This window comes from Ambystoma mexicanum, chromosome 13, assembly GCF_040938575.1.
Source record: "Ambystoma mexicanum isolate Mex_15411 chromosome 13, UKY_AmexF1_1, whole genome shotgun sequence".
Classification (NCBI taxonomy): Eukaryota; Metazoa; Chordata; class Amphibia; order Caudata; family Ambystomatidae; genus Ambystoma; species Ambystoma mexicanum.
Genome location: NC_090938.1, coordinates 167,377,727 through 167,394,987, shown reverse-complemented (window position 1 = coordinate 167,394,987; position 17,261 = coordinate 167,377,727). Strand labels below are relative to the sequence as shown.

Below are 17,261 nucleotides of genomic sequence, written 5' to 3'. Positions count from 1 at the left end.
ATGCTACGCGGCGCCGCCTTCTACCCCGTACGGGCTAGGATACCACTTCTCTTCTTCTCACTTCTTACAACACCTAATGGCCATATAAAGGATAGATCAGAAAAGCCTCGCCGTCACTCACACAGACTCTATTCTTAACTACATTCCCTTTGTTGCTAATTCCCTTCTTCCCGTATTTCCCCTTACCTTCCTTTGGGGTCTTTGCAACCGGGACTCCACGTGTTCAGTCAGGTACTCCGAGGGTCGCCGCTCAAGGCCGGACCTCGCTCAGGTCCGTCCCCCAACCAAGCCGTGGCCTGCCTTGGCGAGCAGCCTTTTCGATCGGGTATTTGTCAACCGGGAACCCTTGACCCTCTCTTCTTGATGTGCACAGTCTGGTCAACCGCGGAGGCGATGGTTTTGCTGGGGGCGTCCTGGATCTATCTGCTGGGCGGTGCAGGCCTCGAAGCACCTCTCTGAATCATGTCGGGGTCACCAAAAATGTAGGTGCCTTTCCCCGTCTTACTACGTGTAAGAGAAAATAAAATAACCAACACAACCCCTGTCGTGGAAGGAGGCACTGAGAACCGGCTGCAAGAGTTCAAAGGATGGTTTATTTCTCCAGCTAGGAAATAACGCAAAAAGCCCTTCAACACATTACTTGTATAAATATCAATTAAAATAACTCTAACAAAAAATACTAAATGGACCCGATTGGCCAGGCGGTGTGGTGATGTAGGTGTGGGTGGCATCTCTTCCTCCTGATTGGCTGAGTGGCTGACGAGATGATGGACGCCAAATATCTTGTGCTCCACGCAGGTCAGGGTCCGGTCACTGTGGTCACTACCTAAGCTAATATGTTGCATTCGAAAAACACTAAATAACAAATTATCTAAACATTTTATGCTACTTTTCATATTTCTACACAAATTACACATAGTATTTATTGTCAGTATAATTGGGTCATTCGTGGCTTTAATTGGAGGCCTTGACCTTTATTGTGCATGTAAAAAAGAGTCAAGCTGTGTTTCACATATCTCCTAAGCTTTAGACCTATTAGTATAAGTAAAAACATATATTGTGGCAAGATGCTTAAGGTTAGTAGTGGGTGTGTTGGGTGGGTTTTGCAGCACAGACGAGGGTCTGGCACTTGAAAGAAATACCTTACAGGGAGCGCAGGGTCAGGATGGCAATAAATTGCTCTAAATGGGGGTGGGTGGCTTGCAAGTTTACGGGACGAATGAGCAGAAAGTGCTTAGCTCATCCTGGTTCACATGCTGCTTCTCATGCTAGCAATGATCTCAGAGGAAGAAAACTGTATCATATTGGTTGTTGCAACTTTCTCCGGCTTCAGCGTGAGAATGGGAGCGCAGAGCTTTCCTTCGCAGGGGGAGTGCAAGGGTGGGGGCCCGCCAGCTGCCTGCGCGCCTTGTGTGTGTGTCTCTGTCCTTGGCTGCTGCGGTGGAAGGGGAGCTGAGCCTTGCTGTACTATCGCAGTGAGGCCTATTTACCCAAGATGGAGTCGAAAGGGGACACAAAAGATGGATGCCCTGTGTCCTGCTCGGTGGTCCCATCTATGTAGCGGTCAACCGTGGTTAACTTTACATAAGGGCAAGGGGCAAACCCACTACCGGAGGCACGTGGTCCAAGCCTTGTACTGAGGAGTGTACGGCGCGAGGGGGTCTGGGGGCCCCTCATTCCCATACAATGGTATTGCTATTTTATGAGGATTCACAAATACTAATTGCCATGTTTAACCAGTGCCTTATTGTCATTATTGTGTGAGCCATGTGCTCTAATGTGCATGTCATAACCTCGAAGGCTTAATCGCCTAGTACTTAGTAATGCTTGCTTCCATAATCCTCTCCTCTAATTTATTTCTCTTTTGACACTGTGCAGCGTTTTTGGAGTACTTCTTTCCTATGCAAGATGGCTTGAAACTTCTGAGTAAAAGTCCAGTGCATGGAGATCAAGGTTGATGCAGAAAATGTTGTTCTGTCATTGAATTATTCTTGTCCCTTTTCAGTTTCTATCGTGCTTTGTTCTTTATAGTTACATTTTCCGCTTCTAGGATTATTTGTTTGACTTCTCTCCAGTCTTTCAGGTCTTTCTTGCCTTCCCTTCATATGATTCTCATTTTGGTTTACTATCTCTGGGGCTCATTACAAGTTGGGCGGTATTCCGGTGGTAAATCTGCCTGAAAACTGCCCAACGGAATTACCGTTACCACCACTTGGTCTGGCGGATTTACCGCCAGATTACAAGTAGCAGTGGTAGAGTTAATCCCCATTTTTTGAGGAATTTTTGGTGGAATTACTGCCACCTATTTTGCCAATTTACTGCATAAAGTGGGCAGATTTACCTCCAGCATCATGTTCGAGGTAAATCCCCCACTCCAGGGCCATACTCGTAGTATGGCGGAGCGAGAAAAGTGACGGTAATTACATTACCACCAATTTTTGCCTGCACCGCCATTCCCAGTGTTATTGTATCAGAGTTTCACTGGTATCTCTTCCCGCATTTATTGTGATTTGCGCTTTCTTATTATCATATTTCCACTTCCTCGACCTCCACGTTATTGATGTGAAGATGGCCACCCCGCTTCCAGCCAGAGCATCGAGGAGGCAGCTGCCGACCCACAACGACTCTCTACCCCGCTTGGGCGACTCCATTGCAGCCTGTGTCTCCGATTGTCTGGACCCAGAACTAATGTTAGCATTGGATTCAAGCTGGAAGGCTTGCCGGCGTCCCCCTTCGAAGGCCCCCTAAAAAGGTCCACCCCGTCTGGACCATCCCTCACATCGATCTACACCTTGGTGAATGCCCCTGTGTCCTCATGCAGCACACCATGTGCAGGAGGAGTCTGATGCCTGAGTTTCAGCTCTATTTGCCAGAGCTTTTGCTCCTGATAAAATGGTCATCTCACTTCCAGCCACAGCATCGAGGAGGCAGCTGCCGGCCCACAACGACTCTCTACCCTGCTTGGGCGACTCCATTGCAGCCTGTGTCTCTGATTGGCTGGACCCAGAACTAATGTTAGCATTGGATTCATGCCAGAATGCTTGCCGGCATCCCCCTTCAAAGGCTCCCGTAAAAGGCCTATCCCTTGTCTGGGCCTGTCCGGGGCTTCGGGTGTCTCGGTGCCTTGTTCTGCCCCTTTTTTTCTTAAGTACACTTCATCTTTTGCCATTCTCTTTGCCACGTGGAAGCCTTGCACTGCCTATATAACCTGCCTTTATTTGTTTACAACTCCTAACCTCACATTGCACTGGTAAACTGCATCACATCTATTTGTTCTGTCCTTAGCCGAGTGCACTAATGATTCCACCGGCTACCGTCCTGACTACGACTTTTGCCTGTGCGGCATATGCTCACCTACCTTACCTATTTAATCTAAATTTTGACTTGGGTTATCTACCCGAAACTGCATACCTGATGTAGCCTCCCGTACCATGAGGCAAGGTTTTGCCAGGTTGTGTTACCTTACCTATTGTCATCTCTGCTTAAATGTACTATGCAACATTTTACTTACCTAGTACTGCATACTTGATATAGACCCCTTACCATGAGGCGAGGTTTTGCAGGTTTTGTTACCTTATCAATTGTGATCTCTGCTTAAATGTACTATGCTGCATTTTACTTACCTAATACTGCATACTTGATATAGCCCCACACCATGAGGCGAGGCTTTGCCAGATTGTACTACCTACTGTGATGTCTGCTCAAAAGCACTAGATTGCACGTTACCTACTTACTACTGCATACTTGTTGCAGCCCACCATAACTGAGGTGTGGCTCTGCTAATATGCTAACATGCTGACCAACACCTATTTTGTCTGTAACCATATGCGTATGTCTGCATTTCAGTAATGTTTCCTTGCACTTTCTGTAACTAGCGCCTAGATGCCTGAGGGCTTGGTGCAATGAGGTAAATGCAAAAATAAAATAAGATAATTTGTCTCATCAAATCTACTGAGGCAAGTTTGAGCTATTCCATAATGATCCCCCAGTGGCCTCCCTGTTCTCGTGTTCTCCTTGTTACCTGGGATTCTGTGGGGAAAGGACCCTGGGCCTCTCCTTGCTCAGGTTCTGTCTCTTGCTTGCTTTCTGAACACCTCCATCTTCTCTGGCGTCCGGCTCTTCGTGCTCTCTCTCTGCAAGCTGGTAATGCTGCGTATATCCGGGCGGTTTGCGGCTTTCACAGCATAGTGGTTTTGGTGTTGTTCTGTGGGTACCCTCCAACCACAAAGTTGTTGAGGTCATGCCACCACCGTCTCTTCCTCGATTTCTCTTTCTCTATAGACACTGCGTGCCCCGCCCTTTGTTCTCTCTCCAAAAGCAGTTTCCAAACAAGCGGGCTCAGTGGCTCTCAGTGACTCCTCCCCTCGCAGGTTTTATGCTGCCCGAAGTCCCTAGCTTGCATATGCATCTCTCACCCTCGCCTAACTTCGGAGTATGACCCTCTTCCAGTAACCTTGTCCCAGTTAAATGGGGATGTCTGTTTAAAAGGACTGAGCCTCTTTATTGTTGGTAATAGTATATTTAAATGTTCTCTTCAATCAAGTCTCTAGATTGTATATTGTTCTGTGCGTCTGATATTCTCATGTATGCTACCATGCAGTATGATTTAGGGAGTTCCTCACAGGAACAGGAGTCCTTGTCCCCAAAGGGGGAGTCTCTGCCGATGAGGTTACACTTGCCTACACCCCCTATGGAGGGCATTGCAGAGCGTGCTCACCTTCGTAGCCTCACAGGAGAGGGGCACATTCCTTTGATTCATCATGTACCTCACCCCTTACAGTTGTGGCTTCTCATCTCCTTCTGGAAGGCCACTTTTTGTTTTTGTGACTTGGAAAGGTATTCTTGTTTACCACAGGTCTGGAGATTTGCTCTCTTCCCAGTTCCATAGGTATCCAAGAGGTCTATAGAGGATTTGTAAGATTGTAAAGGGGAGTATAAAGGGTTTTTATCCTGTACTCTAAGAGGAACCAGAAGTTCTCTAAAGGTTTGAAATTCTGTGCCAAGGAGGACAGGCACGAGCACAGTCTTCAGGGTGGTGGATTGGTTTCTACCTTTAAGTGACAGAGGGATATTTGGGTACGTTTCCACATCTCGATGTTATTATTACTGTTTGGTTACCTTGTAGGTCATCTGAATATAGGAGACCTGCTCTGACAGTGCTTTGTCAGCTTCCTGAATCTATGAGGACTTTAGCCCACATCCCGTTTATTTGTACCTTCTCATGAGTTTGAAAAGGTTGGGAAGTACAATAGTAGATTTTGATCTTATCAGAGTCGCACTTCTTTTCTAAGTCCTCCTTTTCCCAGGGTTCTGCACCTAGCCAGCCTATCTTCATGTGTTCTTCAATGTTTTTTTAGGACATAACCTGGCAATATGCCCCTTTTCTTGACCCAAAAAACATAGGGGGACAGATGGGGAGGGTGTTTTCATTCATCATATTTCTTCTCTGGGAGTTACTCTGGTTTTAGTAAATGGCAAACAAGGGCTGCATTTAGGGGTTTCTTCCTTAGTTGGATAATTTCAGAAAAGAGTTTTCTCAGTTCTGTGACATTTTTTTAGATGACACGAATTTGGGATAAACGCTATGTCGCTTTTCACTTGTGTGCGTTTCCCTAGATGTTTTGGCTACCCGAATGGCTGGTTTAAGTGAGGGCTGAGCTTGTTGTAAGAAACATCTTTCTAAAGATGGGGGAAGGGCACTAATGAATTACTCCAATGCGAGAGTCTCAAATACCTCTGCTAGTGTTTTTGTCCCGAACCATTGAGCAAGGGTATTTTATATTCAGCTTGCTAATTCTAAGGGGCTTCCACTGGTTAATTGGGATAAGCTCATCTGTTGGTCCCACCCATTCTGATAAGAGACTTCTATGTTCTTTTCTATAAAGTATGTATTGTTAATTTGTATGCTGCTACTAAATAAATGTGTCTAATACATTTTTTGGAACATAATTAGTGTATATAAGGGTATAGTGTTTTTTAGCATTTCGTTGTTAAATGAATCATCTTCTTCAAAGTGAGTTCTAACTGTGGGTATGAAGAATTTGTATATCTGTACTCCACAGTTTTTGTATGGGGTTAGTTATACATGTACCAGCAGTATACTGTAGGTTTAGCTGGTGGTCCCCACCCATTCATTTGAAATAGTTTTAATAATTGTGGAAAATCCTGCCAACCAAAATAGGTATGGTTTATATTTTCAGATTATCCTGCCATCAGGTGGGTAGTTTGTCATAATAGTATTTATTTTGGAACAGAGGATTAGACTTAAATGCAACCTCCATACTGTGATGATTTGGCTGTCACCAGCAGCTGTCAGACCGGGCACCTGTGACCTCTGAACCTGCTCTGTGGCATGGGAGAGTAGAGGCTCCCGGTCAGATTATTGAGGGAGAAGAGCACAGGTGTACACTATGCTTTTGGGTTGAAGTTTAATTAAATGAGTGTCGGGTTAGCAGATTACCTTTTCTGAGATGGATGACCAACACTATTTTATTAGTAATATAAATCAAAAATGCTAGGGCATTGACACCCTTCCATATGGCAATCCTTCACAGTCAGCCTACCTAGATTCATTTATTTTCACCTGCGAGAGAACTCTCAAAGGATAAACTCTCTAATTAATTGGTCATGCCTTACATGTCCTTTAGTGGGGTAGTAGTGAGTCATATAGCATTAGTTTGTCTATAGCCATAAAAGTGCAAGTATACAATGTAATTCATTAATGAATAAAAGTAAAAATAGAGAAAATAAAATCATATCTGATACAGAAAATGCTCGAGCTAAGTGAGTGCATCATTTGAAATAGTAGTATTTGATCACAGTTTTGTGAAGTCATTGTAGACATTGCAACATTAGCTTGTTTTTTGTGGTTGATAATATCACTGCCATGTACAAACTAAATACTTAATATAGCAGGTGCACACATTGTAAACTCCGAGGACATTTGTCTTGGGTAGGGGCTAGTGGGGTAATATTGTACATGCATTCACTTCAATGGTAAGACTTACATTTGTCCTCCCAGTATACGTGCTTCCCAAATACTGAAGGCTCGTCAGGCAAGCATTCTGCAAATCACATTCATAATCCTTGATCTGTGAATAGAGGCAATAAATAGATTTTGTCTCCGATTAATTACATTCCCAGAGAACAGAAAATGTTATGGGTAAGGTTGAGCTTTCACCTTTTCATGTCAAATGCATTGGAAAAACCCAGAGACCATCTGCTTACATTTTTAGCTTGTCTATCACATACCTGAAAGGGATCATGTTTTGTTAAAGCCAGCTCCTCCACACATTCCTTCTGCACTCTGTGCAGCATCCTGTGCATCATATGTGCATTCTGCACCTTGTAGGGAAATGGTGTGCTACTAATTTCAACAGAGATGGAGTGTCAATAATTTCAACAAAATTGGTGTGCCACCAGTTTCAATTGATGCCAACAATGCAGTACATGCTGTGTGTGATTTGGTATATTAGTACTAAAGTGTAGCATTGAGTGTAAACCAAGGGAGTTCGATTTGAGGGCTGCAGACCGTAACATATTAACATTACAGCATGTGCATGAACAAGACTTCTTTGCTTGCCAGGGTTATATTCAGCAGGAATTAAAGGGTTAACAGCCTGTTTTGCAAGGCGAAATGTGCAAGATGACAGGCCTTAGAAAAATAGACATGGTTATTGTTCATTCAGAAGCACAGGAAGAGGAAAGGCAATGTTTCATTTTCTTGCAAGCACAGGAAGAAACGGTTGGCAGAGTTACAGCCTGTCAAAGACCAGAGGGCTGAGCTGGAAAATTACACAAGATCTTGCAGGAAGGGCTAGAATATTCTCTGTCACATGTTAAAGTTGTGAGTGACACAAACGGCTGGAGTTTAAATAAGTGAAATCGACAGACAGGTGCGTAAAATTTTATATCAGGATTTATATCTGATATAGGAGAAGGGCTGGGTTTTGGAGAAAGGCTTATAATGGACTGCAAGCTGGTAGGCTGGGATTTTTGTATGGACTTTCTGCATGGGCTTTTAGCATGTGGTTTTCGGCAGGTCTTTTTGCCCAGGGTTTTTTGTATGGATCTGTGACCTGGGATTTTACTGCATGACGGAGCCTGCTCTAGACTTTGCCTATCAAAGACTTTAAAATGGGGCTGAGATATCACACGCTCTGATTACAAGCAAGGCCTGGGGGTGTCACTGAAGTGAGAAAGCAGGCTGTCTCATTGTTGGCTGCAATGTTGAAGTATAAAGGCATCATGATAACTTAAACTGGAGCCTTGAAAGCTGCTGTGAGTGAAGGCGCTATCTGGGCAGCTGGCAACGCAAAAGGACTCCAAGCTGCAGTGTCCTGAGCTGAACGGTCGGGGCTATTGGAGTGGCAAGCAGGCCAGAAGGGCTGATAGTAGAAGAGTCTCAAGTGAGTATTAATAGAGTCCAAACAAATTGGAATATCTTGCAAGGGGTGATTTGGTCAGGTCAAACTGACCCAGAAGGCATACCGCCATCTAGCTCTGAGGTACCCACGGATGAAGGACGGTGCCTAAACCAGAATCAGTTGGGGAATTTTTATGCTATGCAAGATAGTCCATTATTTCTAATCTCAGTTTAAGCAGATCTTAGCTTAAGTGTAAGGGGTACATAGGGGTTGAGGCTGTATCTAAAATGCATGCGCTTTCATAAACCAACTAAAGTGCAGACCAGGGTATCTTATAGTTTCATCCCTAACCTATTAATATTAAAGAGGGGGACAGCCAAGGATGTCATGCCATGTTACATACATTATCAATGAATGCTAATTAGGGTTTCTAGAACCCAAAGAAAACTGTCAGTGTGGAATGTCATGTTCTGTTTTCCTTTTCTCAAGCAAGATGTACGGTTGAATTTTTGAATGTGTTTTATTTTCTATTGTGAACATGTTTTGTTTTCTTACCTACAACCAAAGCAAATAGAAATGTCATCACCTTGTTAACTAAAATCTTCATGTAAAAGTATGGATTGTGAGCCTGCGTGATGGTCTATTACTGTGTGGTCTATTCAATTTATGACATAAAGGGTTAAAATGTGGTGTGTGCCTAGTACAGTACTATGTCTACCTAGTGTCTAGCCTAGCCTGTGGAGTCTCTGTGATACAAGAAAAGTGGCAGGGAAAATATATCTTACAACCTCCAAGCAGAGTTAACAAGGGATAAAGAATTCCCATCACTTTCTACTGTTCTCCATTCATTCTCTCTACGTGGAATGAGCATGCACATACGTGGAGCCCTATCCTGCTGTTACACAGCAGTTGAACCATGAGGTGACATAATGCACACAATCATCTGACTTCATTTTGAGCTTTTGGCCAATTTAGTTCCATTGCACTTTCACAAATTAGTGCACCAGTTCACTCAGTCGGATGTACCATTCCTCACCTCGACTTCCGGCACAGGACCTTTTGCATTATTGCACTGGTCCTATCAAGAATTGACTATGTAAAAACAGTCTATACTTCTGTATGCTAGTCTACCTCAGAAAGAAACTTTAACTCATACAGGACTCAGCAGCAAGACTAATATTCAGATTCTATAGGCGAGAACCTATAGCTACATCATGAACATCTCTCCACTGGCTACAGGTAAAAAGTAATACACTTCAATTGGTGCATGCAACAAATCCTAATAACATACTATTCTGTTTCTCTATATTATTCTTAAGTCTAATGTATAAATGTCCATATGTAGACCGCTGGCTTGCTTGTACCAAGGAACAAAGCCATTATGTAACAAAGTGCACATAATATTCTGAGTTAATTATACCCCATAGTTCAAGCATTACCATCACATTTGTTGTTCCTTACACATTACATTCCCACTTATTCCAAACAACCAATGACACTAAATTGGTGCAAGGGCATGGAGTTGTCCAGTTTGCCTCTACCTCATGCTAGTAAACAGAGCGAACAGGCATAGCATGTTTGGGCTGCAAACATGCAGAGCAAACACTGTTTATTAATAGCTTGTGCAATCCCTCCCAGTGACTAACCTTTGAATTCAGACGAAATAAATTCATTTTAATGACAAGTATGTATACCAATGCATTTATGCCATCAAAAATAGTTTAAAAGTGCTTTACACCCAAGACCTTGCTCTCACTTTACATGCAATATGCAGTTCACCCAACATTTCCTGAACTCATCAGCACGGCAAAGTCAGAACAAAATGAAATTGAGCAGTGAAACATTATCTCTATGTACACTACTAAGGTAGTTGATCCTTTGTTCTGAATTGAGCTGGGAGTGAAAAACACAGATGTAGGTGTTTAGAAGCAGTTCTTACATCATCATTGGGGAAGCAGGTGGTATTGCTGGCACAGTGGCGCACGATATATTCAACCAACAGCCATCCCCTGTCGTCATCAATGAATCCATGATAGGCCATGTAGCTTATAAGAAGCCCAAGTGGTCCTTCTGTCACCTACAGAAAAACAAGTACCTCTTTCAGCTTCGTCATTGGCATTCATTGGCAGGGTGAAGAATAAAACACATATCATACATTAATAGGTCCCTTTAACCCTAAACATGTCAATATTTGCACTTATATTAAGGTAGTGGTCATGACGGATAATTTCATCATGTTGGCATAGGCAGGTAACGAATAGTTACTGCTTGTAATCCTAGTGCTCCGTCACAGGTATTTTTATATATCCCTAAACAGGGACTGCCTTTGCCCGGGATCTTAAAACAACTTTTTTTTTTTTTTAATTCTTTATTTTAATTTTAGTACTTAGAACAGGACTGAACAGTAAATCACAAAATATCATAGCACAGCATAAAGGATACAAACATGTAGGAATAGAAAAAAAAGAAAAAAAGAAAGAATTTAACGATGAACTAGTACCTACTCACAAAAGCTCCCCAGACCTTTGTATATAAACTCAATTTCCCCATTTTTCTGTATATAAATTTCTCAATATTCGCTAAGCAGTTCATTTCTGTAATCCAATCCTCCAATATTGGTGAGACACACGATTTCCAGCTCCTCAAAATCATTTTTTTGCAAATAGAAGCACCTCTGAACAAAAATTTATTTTCCGATAGTGAAAGGTCGTCAAGTAAATCATCGCAGCCTAGCACCATAGTCTTAAAATCCAAGTCAACATTTTGGTTCAGAACCCCGAGACAAGTAATACAAACCTCATGCCAAAAACCACGAACCCTCGCACAGTCCCACAGCAAATGTTCCATACTGCCTTTCTCACTCCAGCAACACCAACAAACGTCAGAATCAGACAAACCTCTATTTTTAAGCCTTTCCGGGCTCCAAAAAACTCTATTGAGAATTTTAATTTGTCTCGACCGTTCAGTCAAACTTATCGAACAAAGCTTCACATTCGCACACATCACAAGCCACAGGTCAGAAGTGATTTCACAACCCACTCTTCTGCTCCATTCATTAATTAATTCAGTATTCTCCTTATTATTCGATACAATTCGATGATAAACCCTACTCGCAAGGGACTGAACGCCAGTAGTGAAAAGTTCAACATTCGCAACCCCGTCACAATGCACTTCACCAATACATCTCTTCAATTTCCTGAAGTCCAAGATAGAATAATTTTCAACAGTAAAAGTAGCACTTAACTCAGCATAGTCAATCCATTTTCCATCTTTAAAAACATCACTAATCCATTGAATTCCGCCAAGAAAACACTCCGGCCAAAACAACAACTTGCCATTGTCCGTTATAGCTTTATTCAACCACAGAGATGCATCAGGCGATTTCAGAGCAACCAAGCCACACATATCATAGATATTCTTCCAAATGTCTCTTAGAAACTCTGTCATCAAGGGGCATCTACTACCACGTTTGCTAACAGTCGTGAATATCGCTCTTGGGGCGAGTGGGCCCATCACACTTGTCTCTGCCATTGCCCACACACTGGGAGAATCCTTCAAAAAAGGAAGAAAAAATTGGCACGAGAAGGCCAAATGATATGCCTTAAAGTTTGGGACACCTAGTCCCCCCTTCTCAACCGGAAGCTGGAGTTTCCAAAGATTCAGTCTTGGCGGTTTCTCATCCCAAAGAAAGGACTGGAGAGTGGTATCAATCAACTTCCAAAAAGATTGACCAATCTTCAGGAGAAGCATACTCAGAATATAATTAATTTTTGGTGCAGAATTCATCTTTAGCGCATTTACCTTACCCCACAGAGATAGATGCAATACCGACCACCTTTGGACGTTCAATTTCAGTTCCTTACAAACCATACCCATGTTCTCTTCAACCATATCACTGACATCCGGAGTCAACCAAACCCCCAAGTACTTCAGTTTTTTCTCACACCATTGAAATCCAAACCCCACCACCAAAGGCTTATCACCATGTGCAGTCACCGGCATTACCTCCGATTTAGACCAGTTAATCTTATATCCAGCCACTTCATGAAACCAATTAAGTGTATTCATCAACGAATGCAAAGATAAATCCAAGTTCCTCAAAACTAATAAAAGATCATCTGCGTAGAACCAAATCTTCTGTTCAACACCGTGAAAGGAAACACCTTGCAAATTCAAATCACCTCTCAATGCAATAGCCAGCGGTTCAATGGCTAGGACAAACAACAATGGGGACAATGGACAACCTTGCCTAGTGCCCCTATGTAAATCAAAAGATTCCGACAATAAGCCATTAGTTTTCACATCGGCTGTGGGGCGAGCATATAAAAGGGCCACCCACGCAATGTATTCTTCTCCCATGTTCATATTTCGTAAAACCATAAACAAATATTGCCAGTTAATTCGATCAAATGCTTTCTCAGCATCTAGGGAGAAAATCGCCACATCTTCATCTAAATCCCGTGCATGGGACATGGTCAATAACAAATTCCTGATATTACTGGAAGTCCTACGGCCTTTAACAAACCCAGATTGGTCAGTGTGAATAAGCTTCGGCATGAGTTGTTCAATCCGTAAAGCAAGTAATTTAGCCAAAATCTTATTGTCAGTGTTTATCAAACTGATTGGTCGATAATTTGACGGCAAGTTACCATCCTTGCCCTTCTTTAAAAAGACTGAAATAGTAGCATGGTTTGTAGACGACGGGAGAAGTCCAGCTTCCTTGGATTCAGTATACATATCCTTCAGAAGACCCAACACCTTCTCTGGCAGAATTTTATAGAACTCAACCGGTAAACCATCAGGTCCCGGAGTCTTCCCAGAATTCAATTTACCAATGGCAAACCTGATTTCATCAATTGTGACCTGTCTGTTCAACTCTTCCTCCTCATCACAATTAACCTTTGGAAGATCCAACCTGTGCATAAAATGTTCACCTTGACCAGTAACATCAGATTCATTTCTATATAAATCAGCATAAAAGGTCTTAAAGACTGCATTAATCTCACGCGGATCAAAAGCAGTCGTACCATTCCCATCCTGAACTGAAGTAATGGCACCCTCAGAGTGTTGTTGTCTCAATCTGTAGGCTAGCCACTTATCACACTTTTCGCCTCGTTCGAAATAAGTACACTTGATCCTATACAAATCGTTATTAGCTTTCATATTCAAAATGTCATCCAGTTCCCTCTTCAGCTTCCTTAACTCATTCCTCTTACCATCATCATTCGGAGCACACACCAATCCACTCGTCACCCCAATAATACGAGCCTCAATATCCGAAGTCAACCTATCCATTTTCTTCCTTTTGCTGCTAGACAAACTTAGAGCAAGACCTCGCATTGTACATTTAAAGGCCTCCCAGATAGTTCTTTTACTAAGTTCTTCCGAAGTATTTTCCAACACAAAAAATTCAGCTTCAGTCCGAAGCTTCTCCAATAGGACATCATCATATAAAATTGATGTATTCATTTTCCATTGAAACGATCTACAGCACTCAAAGTTCAGAGCTACCCTCATAAAGACAGGAGCATGATCAGTAACAGCAATAGAGCCAATACTGCTGTCTAACAAATTCGCGGTCATCCCACCCGCCGTGAGTAACATATCAATTCTCGAATAACTAGAATGGGAGCCAGAATAGAAGGTAAACTCCCTTACATTAGGGTGTTGCAGCCTCCAGCAATCTTTCAAATCAAAATCCTCAATAAGATTCCTAAATGAACGATAATGAATATCTTTCCTCTGAATCATCCTCTGAGTTGAACGATCAATAGAAGGATCATAAACCAAATTAAAATCGCCTCCAATCAAAATATTGGAACAATCCAGATCAAGCAATAATTGCGACATATCCCTATAGAAGGAACCATCATCCATAGATGGAGCATAAACACTGCAGAACACATTCTTAGTCCCCTGAATATCCATCAAAAAGAGCAATCATCCTGCCTGCTTTATCACTGCAAGTTTTCAAAATCTTAATCGGCGAACCTTTTCGGACAAGAATTGCAACACCCCTGCTTCTACTGGAATAGCATGAGGTGAAGGCACTGCCAACCCACCTCTTCTGTAAAACACTTACATCCTCTTTCAATAGGTGAGTTTCCTGCAAAAAACAAACATCACATTTCATATTCTCAATACAATTAAGAATCTTCTGCCGTTTCACCGGATTATTCATACCATTAATATTCCATGAGGTGATCGAAAGACACGATTCCCTGCTAGCAGACATAGTGAAAGGTCCGAAATGAAACCAAAAAGTAAGCACTAGTTCAAAAAACAAAAAAAACAAAGAAAATCCTAACCCCCTAAAACAGAAATATGACGCCAAAGTTACAAGCGCTCAAGAAAAAAAAAAAACCCCAATACCCCTGGGACCCCTCCCGAATAAGATTACAATTGCCCATACATGAACACAAGCATCACTGCTGAAAACCAAGAACCAAATTGCAATCCCTAAATCCATATACATACCCCAACAAGAAGAAAAACTCAACCACAAAGCAATTAGCTAAACCATCTGTTAATAAATAAATAAACAATACATGTCCCCTTAGCCCAGCAGTCGAGACCATCTGATACACGTAGCCCACAACAAAAGGTGCATCCAGATCACGGCAACAAAGGCACAGTACCCCAAAAGTGCCAATAAAATCTCCCCAGACATAGCAGATAGTGCACCGCCGCAAACAGTCAAACAGGTGTGCAGTATGATACAATGAAGAGCTGCATTTTCCCCATATCATAACATGAGCCGACAGCCAACAAAACACTTACCACACCACATGCCAGGAATGCATGGAGATGCGAGAGTACTCAACTCAAGAATAAGATCCCCATCATTACTTAAGCCCAATGATGGAAACGGTATATAGCAATTGGCCCTGGCCACATTGTGCTAGTATCCAGAAAGATAGATTATTGTATATATAAAATAAGCAATATCACGTGTTTTTGAAAATAAAACCATAGCAAACATTAACTAACACCGCAACCATCATCATAAAAGAATTGCACCCGCTACCCCCCCAAAGTGATACAAACACAGGCAACCATTGAAGGAACTAGAAGCGGGGGCCCACTGCAAGGGCACTGCAAGGAGGTGGCAAAGGCAAAGGGGGACAATAGATCAAAGTATTAATTTCCATGTCCGCTCCTGTACTGGCCAACATTTGATGCTCTGGTCCAAGTGAAATATATCCAAACGGAACTCTTGAAACGAGATCCCAGTCGTGTTAACATCACATGGTCATCACAAACGATGTTTGTCACTAAAATCACCCTAACAAGTCATGTGTCACTTAAAATGCACTTGTGCTGGCAAGGGCCTCTTTTAAGTCTAATCGAACACCATTCAGTCTTTGCAGCCCTTCGCCTCTCGTCTCCTCAACAGCCGAAAATGGGCCAAAGAACAGTGAAACAGTGCAAAACATGGTCATGAAAACGAAGGTGGGGAAGTTATCCATGGAGCCACTCAGCCTGCCAGTGAAAAGGTGAAGAGGAGTACACCAATGGTGAACGGGTTCAGAAAGTGGTCTTGCAGAACTTGTCCGTAAAAAGATGAACAAGCTGTGAACACAATCACAACCCAGAAGAGACAGGGCACAGGAGCACTGACACATGTGGAAAATCTAGGCGGTGCTTGCAGAAACATATCGATGTGGAAAAAAAAAAAAACACACCCCCACAGCAGCGTTATTTCAGGTGCTCCAACAATCCATGCTCAGTATGAAAGAAAGAAAATGTAATGTCTCCACTTCAACCGTACCATGGAAAAGTGTCTGAGAGTCACTAAACGGCTGGAATGGAAATGGCATTCGCTAAAATAACAATGCCCTGCAACCCTGATGCAGGTGGGCCCTCCCAAGCATGCTGGAAGGAGATCACACCTCGGGAGTTGAGCATAACGTGGCACCAGACCCCAGCACAAAGGATTTCACTGGAGGAAGGGGGGGGGACTGTATATGCATGCGCACGCTCCCCAGAAAGGGCCCTCGTACACTCGAGTAATCTCCTTCCCCCATCAAGCCCCGAGAGAACAAAGGTCAGCCAGCATAACAGCTGGAGAGCGCAGGCATTCAAACGCTGCTCTCCCGCCCCCGTAAGTCCTGCACACTGGAGCAGACAGCCGCCGTGCTCCCATGAACGGCCCCCCTCCTCGTAAGCAGTTGATTCCTCTCTGCTGCCACTCACAGTCTCGGTCAGGGAACAGGCCACGCAGAGAGAGGAGGAGAAACCACCATAAACCTCACCGTGTCCATTCCATGTTCTGCCACTCGAGCGACGCCTACATTTCCCAGCAGCTCCACAATAAAGCGTTCCCATTTTCCGGTGAGCACACGTATCCTGAGACAGACATCCGGGCACGTGACTGATCAGCTGGTCAGATGAACGAAGGTTCTTTCTTCAAGTAAACAAGCTTTCTCCAGCAATTCCGAGCCAAGATTCCATGAAAAAAAAAACGTTTAACTGCAGCATATAACAGGCGCCATTTTAATGTTAAAAAATACAACTCCAAAAACACTGAAAACGGAGTGTATTCGCCAAATAACTCGATTAATCAGCAATATTACGTGTCTTTTGAATATCCTCCAGCCAGGAAAACGCCTCCTTAGGGTCAGATGTAGTTTTATCACCCTCTGGCAACATCAATGTTAATAAATTAAACTTATTCAAGTAGACCCTCACTTGAAGCTCCCTTGCCAAGTCTTTCACACCTTTAAAGGCTCTCCTAGCCTCCACAAGTTCCTTAGGATAGTCAGGATAGGTATACATTGATTTACCTTTGAAGGAAGCTGATCCTCTATTCCTAGATGCAGTCAAAAAGGATTCCCTTTTCCTGGAGTGAGTGAAGGATACCAATATGTGCCTAGGTCTGGAGCCAGGGGCTTT

The 17,261-nt window shown here is 43.0% G+C and overlaps 1 protein-coding gene across 2 annotated transcripts in view; it reads right to left on the bottom strand.

Annotated features, from left to right (window-relative positions):
• LOC138520101 (maestro heat-like repeat-containing protein family member 1) overlaps positions 1-17,261 on the bottom strand; it is a 758,658-nt gene that overhangs the window by 185,123 nt on the left and 556,274 nt on the right. For both annotated transcript variants that reach the window (XM_069632611.1, XM_069632612.1), the window contains exons 14-15: positions 10,306-10,443; positions 7,008-7,091 (exon numbers count right to left, since the gene is read on the bottom strand). In XM_069632611.1, the coding sequence (XP_069488712.1) occupies positions 7,008-7,091; positions 10,306-10,443 (222 nt within the window). The remainder of the gene's footprint in view (positions 1-7,007; positions 7,092-10,305; positions 10,444-17,261) is intronic.